The sequence below is a fragment of the Pteropus medius genome, unplaced genomic scaffold, assembly GCF_902729225.1.
Source record: "Pteropus medius unplaced genomic scaffold, Ma_sr-lr_union100, whole genome shotgun sequence".
In the NCBI taxonomy this organism is placed as follows: domain Eukaryota; kingdom Metazoa; phylum Chordata; class Mammalia; order Chiroptera; family Pteropodidae; genus Pteropus; species Pteropus medius.
The window spans coordinates 1090765-1104867 of record NW_024345479.1 but is presented as its reverse complement, the minus strand read 5'-3'; the positions used below and the strand labels follow the sequence as shown (position 1 = coordinate 1104867).

General features: G+C 52.2%; 1 protein-coding gene across 1 annotated transcript; it reads right to left on the bottom strand.

The window, feature by feature from the left end:
- Positions 1–9675: 9675 nt before the first annotated feature.
- Positions 9676–13901, bottom strand: LOC120611297 (keratin, type I cytoskeletal 14-like). The gene is given in 10 exon segments (XM_039873803.1): positions 9676–9882; positions 10384–10430; positions 10523–10743; positions 10837–10962; positions 11050–11211; positions 11374–11530; positions 12086–12168; positions 13369–13592; positions 13624–13696; positions 13698–13901. Coding segments are annotated over 10 exon segments (1395 nt in total). The 3' UTR covers positions 9676–9784.
- Between the last annotated feature and the right edge of the window lie 202 nt (positions 13902–14103).

The window sequence follows — 14103 nt, the reverse complement described above, 5'->3', positions numbered from 1 at the left end:
ATAGGATTTGCTTGTCTCTGTATTCAGTGCGGGTTGAATAATCGTTTGAAGCCAGAATACCAGCTTCCGAGCCAGGCTAACTGGATTTGAGTCTTCGCTCGGTCACTGATAAGCTGTGTCACCTCAGACGAGCTGCTTAACTTCTCTGGGCTGGAGTTTCCTTTAATCTGTAAAATAGGCACAAAAATCTCTGCTTTGTTGTCCGGGTTACCTCCCTCCAGAATGGTCCCTCTGCTTCTACCCTTGCTCCCTTGACCTCTTATTAAACAACAGCCAAAGAGATCTGTTTAAGATGTAACTTAGATGGTGCTGCTTCTCTGCTTGAAACCCTGTGTGTTAGTCATGCTCACCAATGTTAGCTGCTATAACAACCTCAAAACTCGCTGGCTTTACAGGGTAAGTGTTTTTACATGTTCACACAAGGACCGATATGGTTGTCCCTGGGTGGGCAGGTCTCCTGAAGCCTCCCCTCCAGGCAGTAAAGTCAGGCATCCTGCTTCTCTGGCATCTGCTATCTTGGAGCCCTTAACTTTCAGCTGTTTTCAGTGTCTCCCTATTTCACTAAGCATAAAAATCAAGCTCTTTAGAGTGTCCCACAAAGCCCTGTGTGATATAACCACCCCCTACCTCTCTAACCTCGTCTTCCACTACTCACTCAGTATTTTCTCACTCACTCTGCTCCAACGCCACTGGCCGCCCACCTTAGGGCCTTCACACACCCACGCCACATATCAGCCTGACCACCTCCCTCACTCTGTCAAGTCATTGCTTCCACTTCCCCTTCTCAATGACCCTGAACTTGGCCACCCTATTAACGTTGCAATCCTCCCCACCCTACCACAGCACTCCAGTTCCCCTTCACCATCCCTTACTTATCTTTGCACCTTCAAATACATTATAAAAATTTAGTTACTTATTATTACATTTATTGTTTCCTCTCCCCCTACCTTGAATGTAAGCTCCACAGAGGCAGGAATCTTTGTCTTTTTTGTTCATTAAATAGTGTCTGGCATAGAAGGAACTTAATATATATTTATCCAATAAAGGTTGTTGAATGAATGATAAGAGCATCAAAATGGTTATTTTGCCTAGATGGGCCTGAAGGCAGTAAAAATCTAGCAATTATTAAATTATGGGATTCTAGAAGCCCATGGCATGCTGTGACAAAACAGGCATCAACTAGTTTATTTTCTAACTGTAGTGGAGAGCTAAAAGAAAGAGTATTATATTTAAATTCTTTTGTTCTGGACTATAAGCAGTCAGAGTATCTGGGAGTGAGTCTAAATATTTCCTCAGTTGGGTGGCAGAAAATGAACTCGATGGTGGCCTATATAAAACGCAGTTGAGTTTCAAAACAAAATCCTTGTTGTAATAAGGAGGAAGGCATGCCACCAGCTAGAAAAATAGGAATATTAGAGTGGAGTTACCATGTGGAACCCGTTCAACCGTTCCCCACCAATGAGAGCTCAGAAGAGTCGTGTTGTTATTCACTGTCATAGTCACAATCTAAAAAAGAGGAGATGGCATGGAACCCGTGCTCCCCTGCTATGACCCACTACTGGAAGCACAAAAGTCCAGGCAAAGCCATAGCGGGTGAGGACCCCATCTAGGAAGACACTCAAGAGATGACAGGAGCTCCCAAAATCTGGCACATGGCACAGACCCCTCACAGCCTTCAACAAGAACGTTCAGTGTGGAACGTCATTCATTCATTCAGCAAATACTTGAAGATCTACTACAAAAGACGCTGTGGGGTTTAGACACCGTGAGATATTTCTCCTTAAGGAGCCCACAGTCTACTACAATGTCCACAGTATCCTAGAAGAGTTCAAAGAAAAGAGATGACTGGTGGCTATGAGAGATCAAGAAACTTCACGGATGAGGTAGCAATTAAATTGGTCCCTGAAGGATGACTAATGATAAATTACTTAACTACTCTGTGCCTCCATTCCATCCTATGTAAAACGATAATCCTAGTCGTGTGCCCATTTCCTAAAAAGAGACGCATGAGAAGAGCTCAGGAAATGTTAGGCTGCCTCTGATCACTCAAAAACCTCGAATTCCTCTCAACTCTGCCCTCACCTGGACCACCAGCTCCTCGCTGCACTCCCTGTCTCTCTTAGACCTTCTGACTCCCCCTCCATGCGGGAGCCGAAGTAGTCTTGCCAAGCCATGTCTGACCATATCACTCCACTGACTTCCCTCTACCCTCAAGACAAGGTCCATATTCCTGGTACTGAAGGCCCATCCTGATCTTTCTGTTCCAGCCCCAGCTCTCATCATTCCTCAGACTCTCTAACCAAACCACATAATGTCCCCAAGCACCGTTCATACCTCGGAGAATGCTCCATGCTTCCAGGTCCCTCCAATTGAAATGTTTCTCTCCATCTTTTCCACCCAGAAAACTCCTACTCATTTTTGGCTACTCTTCCGTGTGCCTCCTGCTCCACGAAGCCTTCCTGCATTCTCTCCCTCTGACTTTGCACTTTGCTCTGTTACACTTTGCAAATTGTGTCTCGGTGCCCACGGTAGAAGTTCCTCTATGCCTTTGCCTGCTCATCTTGTCTTGGCCCCAGTGCCCAGCACCATGTCTGGTCCAAGCAGGATCTTGACACAGATGGGATGATGGAAAGATAACCGCTCATTCCAGGTAGAAGATGCTAAGAACCAAAAAAGAACTAAAAGTAAGAAAAGAGAGGCCTGGGTGGTCAGCAATGACCTCTGGGCTGAAGCTAAAGATGTTTAGGCTTCATGAAGGACCAGTGTTTCCTGAGATGCTTTCAGGCAATGCACAGACACTGTCAGATAACATTGAGTCGCTTGGTAAGAAAAGTACTTCCTCTCTCTATTTTTCAATCTTCTGATCAGCCAAGGAGAAAATCGCAGTCGGGCACTGCGGCCTCGTCACCATCCCTCCACACTTGTTCGTCACCCTGTTTAACAAAACCAAAGTTGGCCTTGGGCTCAGAACCTTGAGGAAGCAACAGTATCTAGTTAGATGGTAAGTATTTATTTATATAATTTCCTTCTATTTTTTTGGCAAATGATTCTGATTTTCATTTTTTGGTAGTACTATAGGATTTCCTTCATAAATATATCTTGGTTGAAATGAAAGGTGAGCTGATGTACCAAAATGTGTTAAATAAATATGTACGCGGGTAGTACGAAATATGTTTAAAAATCAAACACGTAGTACAAAAAAATATTGAAGGCATTTTGTGACTGCCCAACACACAGGAAACACTTAGACCAGGGTTGGTGGCGAGTGTGTTGGTTGTAAACCTTCCCAGGCTCCCGCACCAAGCTCTGCTGGTAAGCCCAGCATCTGCCTGCCAGCCATGTGACTGGAGACCAGGGATGGTTCTGTCCTTCCAATTTCCTCCCCCTACTCCCCATGTTGATGCCACCACTCTGGGGGTAAACCCCAGGACCCAGGTGCCTGAGCATGATGGAGGAATACTTGGCAGAGCTGGGGTGAACAGGCAAGGAGAGAGCCAGCACAGCGGTGCCTCTGGGGCCCTGCCTGTCCATTCTCATCAAATCCATTCGTGTTGGGGGACCCAAAGGCCCAGGCCTGACTGTGTCAGGGCAGCTGAGACCTGCTGCTTGACCAGAAGCTCCTAGCTCGGGCACCCCTGCCCAGCGGGCTCTCCTGAGACATGGCCTATTTCCAGCCCTGGTCCCAAGCCCTCCAACCCCTGCCCTCAGTCACCCCTTGAACTTCCCATCCTCTGGCCTGACCTAACTCCCACTCAGCTCAGAGCAGCAGGCTGCTGTCCTCAGAACTCCACAGCAGCTGCCGGGGAAGGCTGAGCTGCCAGTGGGACCACTACACAATTGGTCCTCTTCCCACGTCCACTTCCCGGGAGCCATTGAGGCAAACACCTGACATGGGCTCCGGGTTGGCTGTCAAACCTGGCTTTCCCCTGAATTTTGGACTTATATGGTTGTTTCTCTACCCTGATCACTGCCCACTCCCCTGCCTTCCCTGAGCTCTAGGAAGGCCCAGGCCTTTCCCCCACATCTGGGCTGTCCTGCACATCTGCTCCAGCACCTGCTCACTGGGACTCAGGGGAGCAGTGGAATGGAGAGAGCAGGGCTGCCTCCCAGCCTCTCCCTCCCTGTCCCTTGGGCCTTGGCCGTAGTTTCCTCATGAGAAGCCCCTTCATCAGAGTTCTTAGGGGCCACAAAGACAGTGCTTGCGTGAGGCCTTCTCTGGAGGGGTCTCTGCATGAATGTTCAACTACTCCCCAGGCGAGGCCCTGCTCCCCACATCAGTCAGTTCTCTGCACATCTGGCCCTGCTTCCAATACGAAGAAGAGCTTGCTGTGCCGGACACCTCCTGTGGCCTGGTCTCACTCCAGTCACACCTGGGTGTCTTCCTTTCCCTTCCTCCAAGCTCTCTGCCTGGCATGGAGAACCAGACTGGGCAAGAGGAGTTCAAGGATGAGGGAGGCTGAGAGCATCCGGCTTGAGTGAGTGATTTCTTCTAGGCCATATGACATGGCTCACTCTTCTACCCTCTCGGGGCTCAGGGGCTGCCCTCTGAGTCCCACCTGCAACACCCCCTGTGGGAAAGCAAGGAGTGGAGCACACGCAGCTCAGGGCACCCGGGCACCTGAGACCCAGGGAGAATCAGCACTGCCTCTCTTCAGCCCCACGTACAAGGCTGCAGCCTGCACTCACAGTGCCAGCCCTTGGAGTGGGAAAGAGTGGGAGAGAAGGGCCTCTAAGGACTCAGGCAGACTGAGGAGCAGAAAGGGAACCAAACGGATTCCATCTACGAAGTACCCACAAAAGGCAAAGGCTATGAAGACTTGGGGGGGACAAGGACAGCCTTCCTCTGGCCATGGGAGCCCTACTGCTGGCCTGTAACCAGCTGCTCACATCCCCCACTTGTTCCTCCCCACTTACAGTCTGTCATTAAGCCCAAGTGGGGCCCAGGGAGAGCCCTGAGTCATCAAGTGGCTGGCTGCTAGAGGAGAGAGGGTAGGTATGGCGTGGTCCCGCCCCTGCACCTGTCTGTCAATGCTGATTCTTTCCTCACACTTAGGCGCCAGCCACCACCTCATCTAGCCAGACTCCACCAGACCAAGGAGCTTGGGCGAAGGTGGGAGGATGGGGTGGGCCCTCAGAAGACTCCTCCACCTGAGTCTTGACACTCCAGCCTTGTATCTGCAAGGATGCACCAAGCAGAGAGGTTTAGGGCACGAGGTTTGGAGCTGACAGGTCTGAGTCTAAAACCAGGTTCTTCCACTTATTTGGGGAAAGTTGCTCCTTCTCTCTGAATACGTATATAATTCAAAACTGGGATGAGTGCTGTTGGGAAAATGGGGAACACGTAATGAGAGTGTGGCCTCATCTGGGAGATCAGAGAGGGTATCCCTGAGACAGAGAGAGAGACGCTTGAATGAAGGATGAGTAGGAGTGAGCCAGGAGAAGAGCATCTTGGGGGAGGAACAGACAGCGTGTGCCGATGTCCCGAGATGAGAAGGAGCAATGTGACTGCCAGGGCAGAATGCCAGTGCGACTAAAGGGCAGCGGGTTGGGTCAACCAAAAGATTTTGGTGGCAAAAAATAGTTCTGACCTCATGAGGTTGTTGTAAGGATTAAGAGCTAATGTTGTAAAGCTGTTGGTGTTGGTCATTGTCCTGACTGTCCCTGGCATTGTGTCTGCCCCCTGACTTGCCCTTGGACCATATGGATGACTTGTGTTCTCAGCCCTCTCACTTATTATCAGTCCATCCCTGTAGTTTGTTGAGCCACCATTAAAATCAAGGACCTGTGTGAAGTGGGGCTGAGAGGTTAAAGGACAAAGTTAAAGGACTGTGATTTTCCATCAAGGACCCTCCAGTGCTCCAGGCAAGACCCTCATTTTGCCACCCTGTCATATTTACTCTATATAGTCATTTTATGAGGCAGGGACTAATTTTCAAATTGTTTTTTACAGGTGAGCAAGTTGAGGCTCAGAGAGGTTAAGTATCTTGGGCACAGTCACAGAGCTAAACAAACAGCAGATGGAGCAGGGTTTGTCCTGTAGTGAGTAGGAGCCAAGATGGACGCAAGGCTCAGGCTCCTTCTGTTCATCCCCAGCCTCACACACTTTCTGGGTCCCTTTCTGCATTTCTCCTCATTTTGTCTCTCTCCTTGTTCAGTCTGCCTCAATTCGGCCCTAGGTTCAGCCACACCTAGAACAGTAAGCTTCAAAAAATGTATGAGTGAGTGAGTGAATGAATGAATGAATGAATGGTCCTCACTGCCTAGTCCTAGCCCAGGACCTTCACCATCTTCTTTCTCTGACTCTCTCTCGCTCGCTCTCTCTCTCTCTCTCTCTCTCTCTCTCTCTCCATTTGTTTTTATCTCTCTGTCTCATTTTGCCCTTTCTCCCATGCTGAGTCACCACAAAGTTGTCAGGGTGACAGAATCAGCATTGACAGAAAGGAAAAAGGTTTCCTTTCTCAGCCCCGGCCCCACGCAGGTGGTGCTGCACAGAGAAACCACTGTGATGGCCCAGCAAAGGGCAGGTCCTCAGAGCTGGTGCCTGTCCTGTGTCTCTGGGCTTAGGGCCTCATTGGGGCGCCTTCTCTGACAGCAACCTGTAGGACTAGTTGGCTGAATTACTCACACCCGGTCATCAGTGGCCTTGGGGAAGACCATTCACCTGATCAGGTAACCATAGAGACATATGCCACTTGTTGCCTGTAAAATTCCCTGGCCATATTTGAAGTCCTTCCACAAGAAAAAGAACCCCCAAAACTAGAAGGTGCCCAGAATTTCAAGGTGGGTCCCCTCCCATAAAACAAAAAACCTTAGAGTCAGCTAAGAATCCACGCTGATCTTATCAGACTCTCATCTCCATCCCGTCCCTGAAAGAGAACAGAACAGGAATGAAGCACAAGCCTGATCAGGGGCTGGGAGCCCAAGCATGGGGCCCGGCACTTTCAGTCTGTAGGACGTGGAACAGGCCACTGTCCCCCAGAAATGAGGAGGCTGGAGGAGATGTCTCTGTGGCCCTCCCAGCACTACCCTTCTTCATTCTGAGAGGGCGGGGTGAGGATCGCTCCACCCACGTTGCACTAGAGGAAGTGCAGCCAGAGGGGCCATGGGACCCACCCAGGACTCTGAAAGACAATTCCTCCCGCTTCCACTAGTCTGTGCTGTGGAGTCGCTTTCCTGGTTTCTCACGGATTAGATCTGGGGTAAAGGTGAGGAGGCAGTCTTGCCGTTGTCAGAGTGGCTGGCCCAGGTCTTACTTGTGTGCTCGTGACACCAGGCCCTGTGGATGAGAGCACTGGCCAGCAACAGGACCCAAAGTGTCGACTCCACTCTTCCCAATGGGGCATGGTGCTGGGGGCACCCCAGAGGGGAGGAGACCCCATGTGGAACTACGGAACAGCTGCTCTGTCTGCTCTTTCTTCTAGGACCAAGCCACACAGGGCGGGATCACCTCGAAGCTCACTGCTTGACTCCCTCTCCTTCCACTTCTGAACCTGCTTTCGGCCAAGCTGCCTCCAGCTGCCATCTTTTCCGTCAGACAAGCCCACTCTCCCCGTACTCCCTCTAGACGGTGATGACAACCTCTGGAGATGAGAAGCTGACCCCACCAACACCCAAGTGTAATATAGTAACCCACGTTACTATATTCCCCCAAAGCGCATCTCCTTTGGGGTGGAAACTTCCACCTGACTACCTCCAAGGCAGAGCGATTGATGCCTGGGAATTCTTACACAGTGCAGAGCAGTCTAGGCTCAGTCTTCACTGTGACTGCCGATGTTTTGTTTTCCGTCCAGGCCCACGTAGCCTCCCAAATGTGGACCACTCCCCAGATTTTGGGCCACACTTGAGCTCGTTGCCCATCTAAGAACACTGGCCCCCAGGGTCCAGCATCCATAGGAGAGTCACACAGCGTACTCCCTACCCCTGCCGCCCAGGGTTCATTCACTTCTAGGGTCACAAAACCATCCATTCCCAGCCTCTGAGGGAGCTCTTTCAAACATCCCTCCTCTGTGAGTCATCCCCTCATACCTCCAAAACTCTAGTCATTCACCTCCAGGATGGCCCACCCTCACCTGCAGACCAAATCATTTCTTAATGCCAAAAGTCAGGTCAGAAGACATCCAGGAGTTTCGGGGACACAAAGCAGACCTCTCTTCCCTGGAGTGAAGATGCGGGTCACAAGAAACCAACATTACTTCATTCCTTTTGCGAATAACTCACCCTCTTAGGCTACCATTTATAAAGCACCAACTATGTGCCAAACACGATGCTAAACTGGTTGTCTGCATGAGATCATCTCATCCTTCATCAGCCTTATGTAGTAAGGGTTTCATTCCCCATTTTATAAAAGAGGATCCTGCCCAGACTCTTCCAGACTAGTCAGTGTAGGAGCCAGGACTCCACCCAGGACATCTGGTTTCAAAACCTAGGCTTTTAACTACACAGCCTCAAAAACTGCATCTTTCTTTAACCCCAAGTCCCACCTTTGGCTCTCCCTAGAAGCTTCATTCATGCAGCCAAATGAATGAGCTGTTGAAATTTATACAGTGACTAGTCAACTCTTTCCTAGCTCCAGGCAATGAGCCCTACCCACCTCTGGAATCTTCACTATTCACTCAGGTAAGGTCCTCCCCTGCTCTTCCATTTCCAATCCTCCAAAGAGAAGAAAGGATGCTCTACCAGAGGAGGCTCATACACTCCTGGCTTTTAATGTGCACTCACTCATTGGATTCCCGTATCGACTCCAAAAATCAGAGTTCTCCATGCTTACTGGATAAGCGGGGAAACCAAGGCTTTGCAAGGTCCCAGAGCTGATGCAGAACAGAGCCAGAGTTAAAAACCAGTTGGTCTGCTCTCAACGCCTCTAAAAACGGCCTTTCCATGGACAGAGAGTCCCACGCATGAAAACTAGCTGACCTGATATCGCTCACGCAGTGGTGCTCTGAGCCTGGCATTGTGTTAGTGGCCTCACATGCATTCTTCCAGCGAATCCTCACAACAAGCCCATGAGAGAGGTACTGTCATTACACTCACTTTTCACATGTGGAAGTTGAGGCTTGGAGATGATAATCAACTTGCCCTACATCAACTAAGAGCAGGCAGGATTCAGACCCAGCTCTGGAGGCAAGAGCAGCTGGGATGGAGGGAGACAAAACTCTCAGCATGAATTCTTACTGGGTACAGGGACCTCCACTGATGAGCTTTAGGGGACCCACGAACCTCATGAATTGAATGCAAACATGTGTATGCTAATTGGGGGGTAGGAAGAGAAGATCTATAGCTTCGATATTCTCTTAAAGAAATCCCTGACGACAATCCCTAGCACAATGCCTGGCATAAAAAAGACACTCAATAATATTTGGCGAATGAATGAATGAGTAAGTGAATTAGTGAATGTGCCTCTATGCCCTAGGAGACACCATACATGACCTGGTACCTACATCTATCTCTATCTTTTGAGATGGTGAAAGCCATCCTGGGACCTGAGCCCAACCCTCCCCCAGGCCCTTTCTCCCAGTCCCAGAGGCTACAGCCAGGTGCTATGACAAACTCCAAAGAGATGCTTCCCCCACCTGCTCCCCACCTCCACTACTGACAATGACCCAGCAGAAGCGGGAGTTGTGCAACTCAGATAATGAAGCTTTATTGAATGCCAGGAGGGAGCAAGGGTGAGGCAGGGCTCAGGTGCGAAGTGTTTGGGAAGCAGGAGGGGGGATCCGTTTGTGAGATCTGTGTCCACACACGGTGCGGGGCGGTGCTTCTTAGGCCTGAGCAATGCCGAGCAGCCTTAGTTCTTGGTGCGAAGGACCTGCTCGTGGCTGGACACCACCTTGCCGTCGTGCACGTCCACGACCTTGGTGCGAATCTGACGACTGGAGGAGGTCACTGGGGAAGAGGGCAAAGAAGGCGTTACCAGTGGGTGACAGGCGGTGGAGAAATCAGAAGGGGAGGCCAAGGAGCTGAGGGGACTTAAAGGAACTGTCTTCCTGCTGCCCTCTCCCTGATTATCTCTTCATTCACTGCTCTTGTCCCAGCACTGATATCATCAGCTCCTGGGCTCCCTAGAGTCAAGAATGGAGTCTGTGTCCTCTCACTTGGGCCTCCTAAGAACTCGGGCAGGACTGGTTCAGTCCAGAATGACCCAAATAGACCCAGGTTGACCCATGGTGGGCAGAGCCATGTCGGATCCTGTCCATGGTGCTGACCACCAGAACCATGAAGTCTGCCACCCTGGGTGACAAAAGTGAAAAGTGGAGGCCACCAGTTGCTAGCCTTAAGGAGGGCTTAGAAAATAGTTTATAAGGGATACAGGATGATAAAACGCAACCCCTCGAGAATCCCCTATCCAACTCCCTAGATCTACTGGGAGACTGGGGGTGGTCTTACCATCTCTGGACGACTGAGAGCCAGAGGAGAACTGGGAGGAGGAGAGGCTGTGAAAACAGAAAGGAGCAAGATTATTAGACACATGGGGGCAGTGAGTAAATAGTGGGGGGTGTACCGGGAGGGAGGGCAGGGCGCTCACTGAGCATCCTCGCCCTCCAGCAGGCGGCGGTAGGTGGCGATCTCCTGCTCCAGCCGCGTCTTCACGTCCAGCAGGATCTTGTATTCCTGGTTCTGCTGCTCCATGTCGCAGCGCAGCTGGGCCAGCTGCTCCTCCACGCCGCTGATCAGCTCCTGGATCTGAGCCAGCTGCATGCAGTAGCGGCCTTTGGTCTCCTCCAGGCTGTTCTCCAGGGATGCTTTCTGTGATGGAGGCAAAGAGAACCAGGGATCACTGAGTTGGTCATTCCTTCCCTCCTAGTCCTGGGCCCACCCCCGGCCTGGTGGCAGCCCTACCATGCTGAGCTGGGACTGCAGCTCGATCTCCAGGTTCTGCACCGTGCGCCGGAGCTCGGAGATCTCGCTCTTGCTGCTCTGCACCAGCTCGCTGTTGGTGGCCACCTCGCGGTTCAGCTCCTCTGTCTGCAGAAAAGAAAACATCATTCGCCCTGAGTGAAAGTCCCTGAGAGGCAGGACTCCACGGTCCCTGCCCCCCTGAAGGCCACCCACCTTGCTGAAGAACCAGTCCTCGGCGTCCTTGCGGTTCTTCTCGGCTATCTTCTCATACTGGTCACGCATCTCGTTCAGGATGCGGCTCAGGTCCACGCCAGGGGCGGCGTCCATCTCCACGTTGACGTCTCCACCCACCTGGCCTCTCATGGAGTTCATCTCCTGCACAACCAGAGGACAGGCCACAGTCAGGAGCCTCACCGTGGCAGCCTGTCGGGGTTCCCCAGGCGGAGGTGTCCCTGGCCTGAACATTGCCCTCAATTCCATCTCTTCCCTCCCAAATTAACTTAATTCTTCAAGTTGATTTTTCCACTTAGCTCTCACCTCCTCGTGGTTCTTCCTCAGGTAGGCCAGCTCCTCCTTCAGGCTCTCGATCTGCATCTCCAGGTCAGCTCTGGCCAGGGTCAGCTCGTCCAGCACCCTGCGCAGGCCGTTGGTGTCGGCCTCCACGCTCATGCGCAGGTTCAGCTCCGTCTCGTACCTGCAATGACCCGAGAGAAAAACGAATGAGAGACCCATCCTGACCACACAGAAGGCTTTGTTCTCTTCTCCCTGCAGCTTCTTCCCATAGCCGGCACCCCATAAGTGGTTTAGGAAGCCAATATCGAAAACAGCGTGGTTGGACACAGTACCCATCGATTGCTCAGATGTGAACATTCCCGGGATGGGCAGAGAGTAATGCGGTTTATCGTGCTGCAGAATTCGGGGAGGGGAGATGCTTCTGGACTCAGCCAACCAATGGCACAGAACACCTCCAAATATGACTACCTCCGAAACTTCGTGGGCCTGCGGGGCAGTGGGCAATGCCTCTTGCTAAAATAGTGGCTCTCAAACCTGGCTGTGAATCAGAATCACTAGGTTAGTCTGTTAAAAATAACTGGATCAGAACTCAGAGGGTGGGGCCCAGGAATCTTGTATTTTTACAAGCACCTTAAAGGGTTTTCACATAGCCATCCTGGCACTCATTGACTCTGTATGGGGAACACGGCCCCACCCTGGGAAGATTGGATGTTCTGGGCCACTACTGCAAACTCACTTGGTGCGGAAGTCATCTGCGGCCAGGCGGGCATTGTCAATCTGCAGGAGGACATTAGCATTGTCCACAGTGGCCGTGAGGATCTGCAATGGAAAGGGCACAGGTCATTGGTCGAATGGCCATCCGTAGCCAGGCTTCACTGCCGCTGGCAACAGACCTTTGCTTTCATGCTCTTGCCTGAGTTCCCCCTTGTTCCCACGAGCTTTTGCCACAACAGCCTAAAGGGTAACCTCCAGTTTCGAGCTTTGACCCAGGACTTTGCTGACTCAGAGTCAGCAGAGGAGATAGAAAGAACCCTGGCCTTAGAATCTAAAGCTCTTGAGCTCTGGTCCGGTTTTTCCACTGACTCGCTGCAAAACTGGAAACAGGTATCAGGGCCTCAAGTCCCCTACCTACAGATGAGACCCGATCCCCCATCCGAATTCTCCTCTCTGCATAAGCCAGCGCTGCCCGTCCTCTGCAGGCACATACTTCCCTTTTTAAGCCCTCAGAGCATGGAACCTCAGATGGGGCTTTCCTAAAAGATGAGACCCAGCTGGCAAAAGAAAAAGATGGATTGAACTCTGGATTGGCTGGAGTTTTCTCTCTCCTCATCTAATTTCCCTAATCCACATAATGCATCAGAGTCAGACACCAGGGGAAACAGGACCAGCAGGGAGGGCTCCTGGCGTAATGTGGGAGCAGGAAGCAGGGGACTACAGTCAGATGACAAATCTCCCAGGCTCCCTCCTGCACCGGGTATGTAACCTGGGCCACCGCTGATTGTTTGCCTCTGTGGGTTTCCCATGCCCGCCTGGCTGTGGGGAGGGGCCAGCCGGTGCCAAGGCTCATGGGCGGCAGCCGCCAAGCCCAGACTAATGAGCTAATGAATGGTTCATGCGTCTAGCCTGGTCCCGTTACAACCTCTCTCCTCCCCTGTGCTGGAGAACAGGTAGCTAGCTACCTCCTGTACTGGCAGGTGGGGCATAAGTGTTCTAGCCTCGGCTCTGCCATTAATTTACTGCGTGCCTTTGAGCACCTCTCAAAGCTTCGACTTCTTCCTCTGTGAGACATAAGGGTAGGAATTCCTTGTCTCACATGGTCTGAGGATCTGGAACCCAGGAAGGCATGAACAAGGCAAGAGGGGAAACTGTCTCCCTACTGACCAGCTCTGTTGGGGGTGTCCAGAGCCAGAGGAAGAGCTCTGTCCTGTCTAGGAATCTAAAGGTGCCAGTGGCCTGAGGCATCTATTGCTCCAGAGTCAGGTCGCTGGAATGGCACCTCCTGCTGCCCAGACCACGCACCTTGTTCCTCAGGTCCTCGATGGTCTTGAAGTAGGGGCTGTAGTCCTTGGTCTCAGCAGGGCGCTGCCTCTGGTACCAGTCGCGGATCTTCACCTCCAGGTCGGCGTTGGCCTCCTCCAGGGCACGCACCTTGTCCAGGTAGGAGGCCAGGCGGTCGTTGAGGTTCTGCATGGTCACCTTCTCACTGCCCACCAAGAGTCCATCGCCACCGCCAAAGCCACCACCTGGCCACCACCAAGCCACCGGGCCTGTTACCGCCACCGGCCGCCAGCCAAGGCCACCACCGGGATCCCTCCACCCAGCCACCACTACCCAGGCCCCCTGGCTCAGCTGCTGCCGCTGCTGAAGCCACCGCCATAGCCGCGCCCATAGCCACCCCAGCGGGAGGAGGAGACTGACAGCCCCCCGTAGGCACTGGGGGCCCGGCAGGACCCTCCGGCCAGGATAGAGGACATGCGGCTGGAGCCACCACCGATGCCACAGGAGCCCTTCATGGAGCTGGAGGAGGTAAACTGGCGGCTGCAGGTGGTCATGGTGCTGAGGAGGGAGGTGAGTGAGCGAGCAACTGGCAGAGAGAAGAGAAAGGTGCCAGGTAAGTTGGAAAAGGATGCAGGTGCTTTATACCCATGAGTAGGGGGCGGGCCTGGCACTTTCCATTCCCCTTGGCTTTCATCACCCACGGGCCAGCGCCAACTCCCAGCCAGCTCCCTCCTCTCCTCCGCCTCATCATGTCTG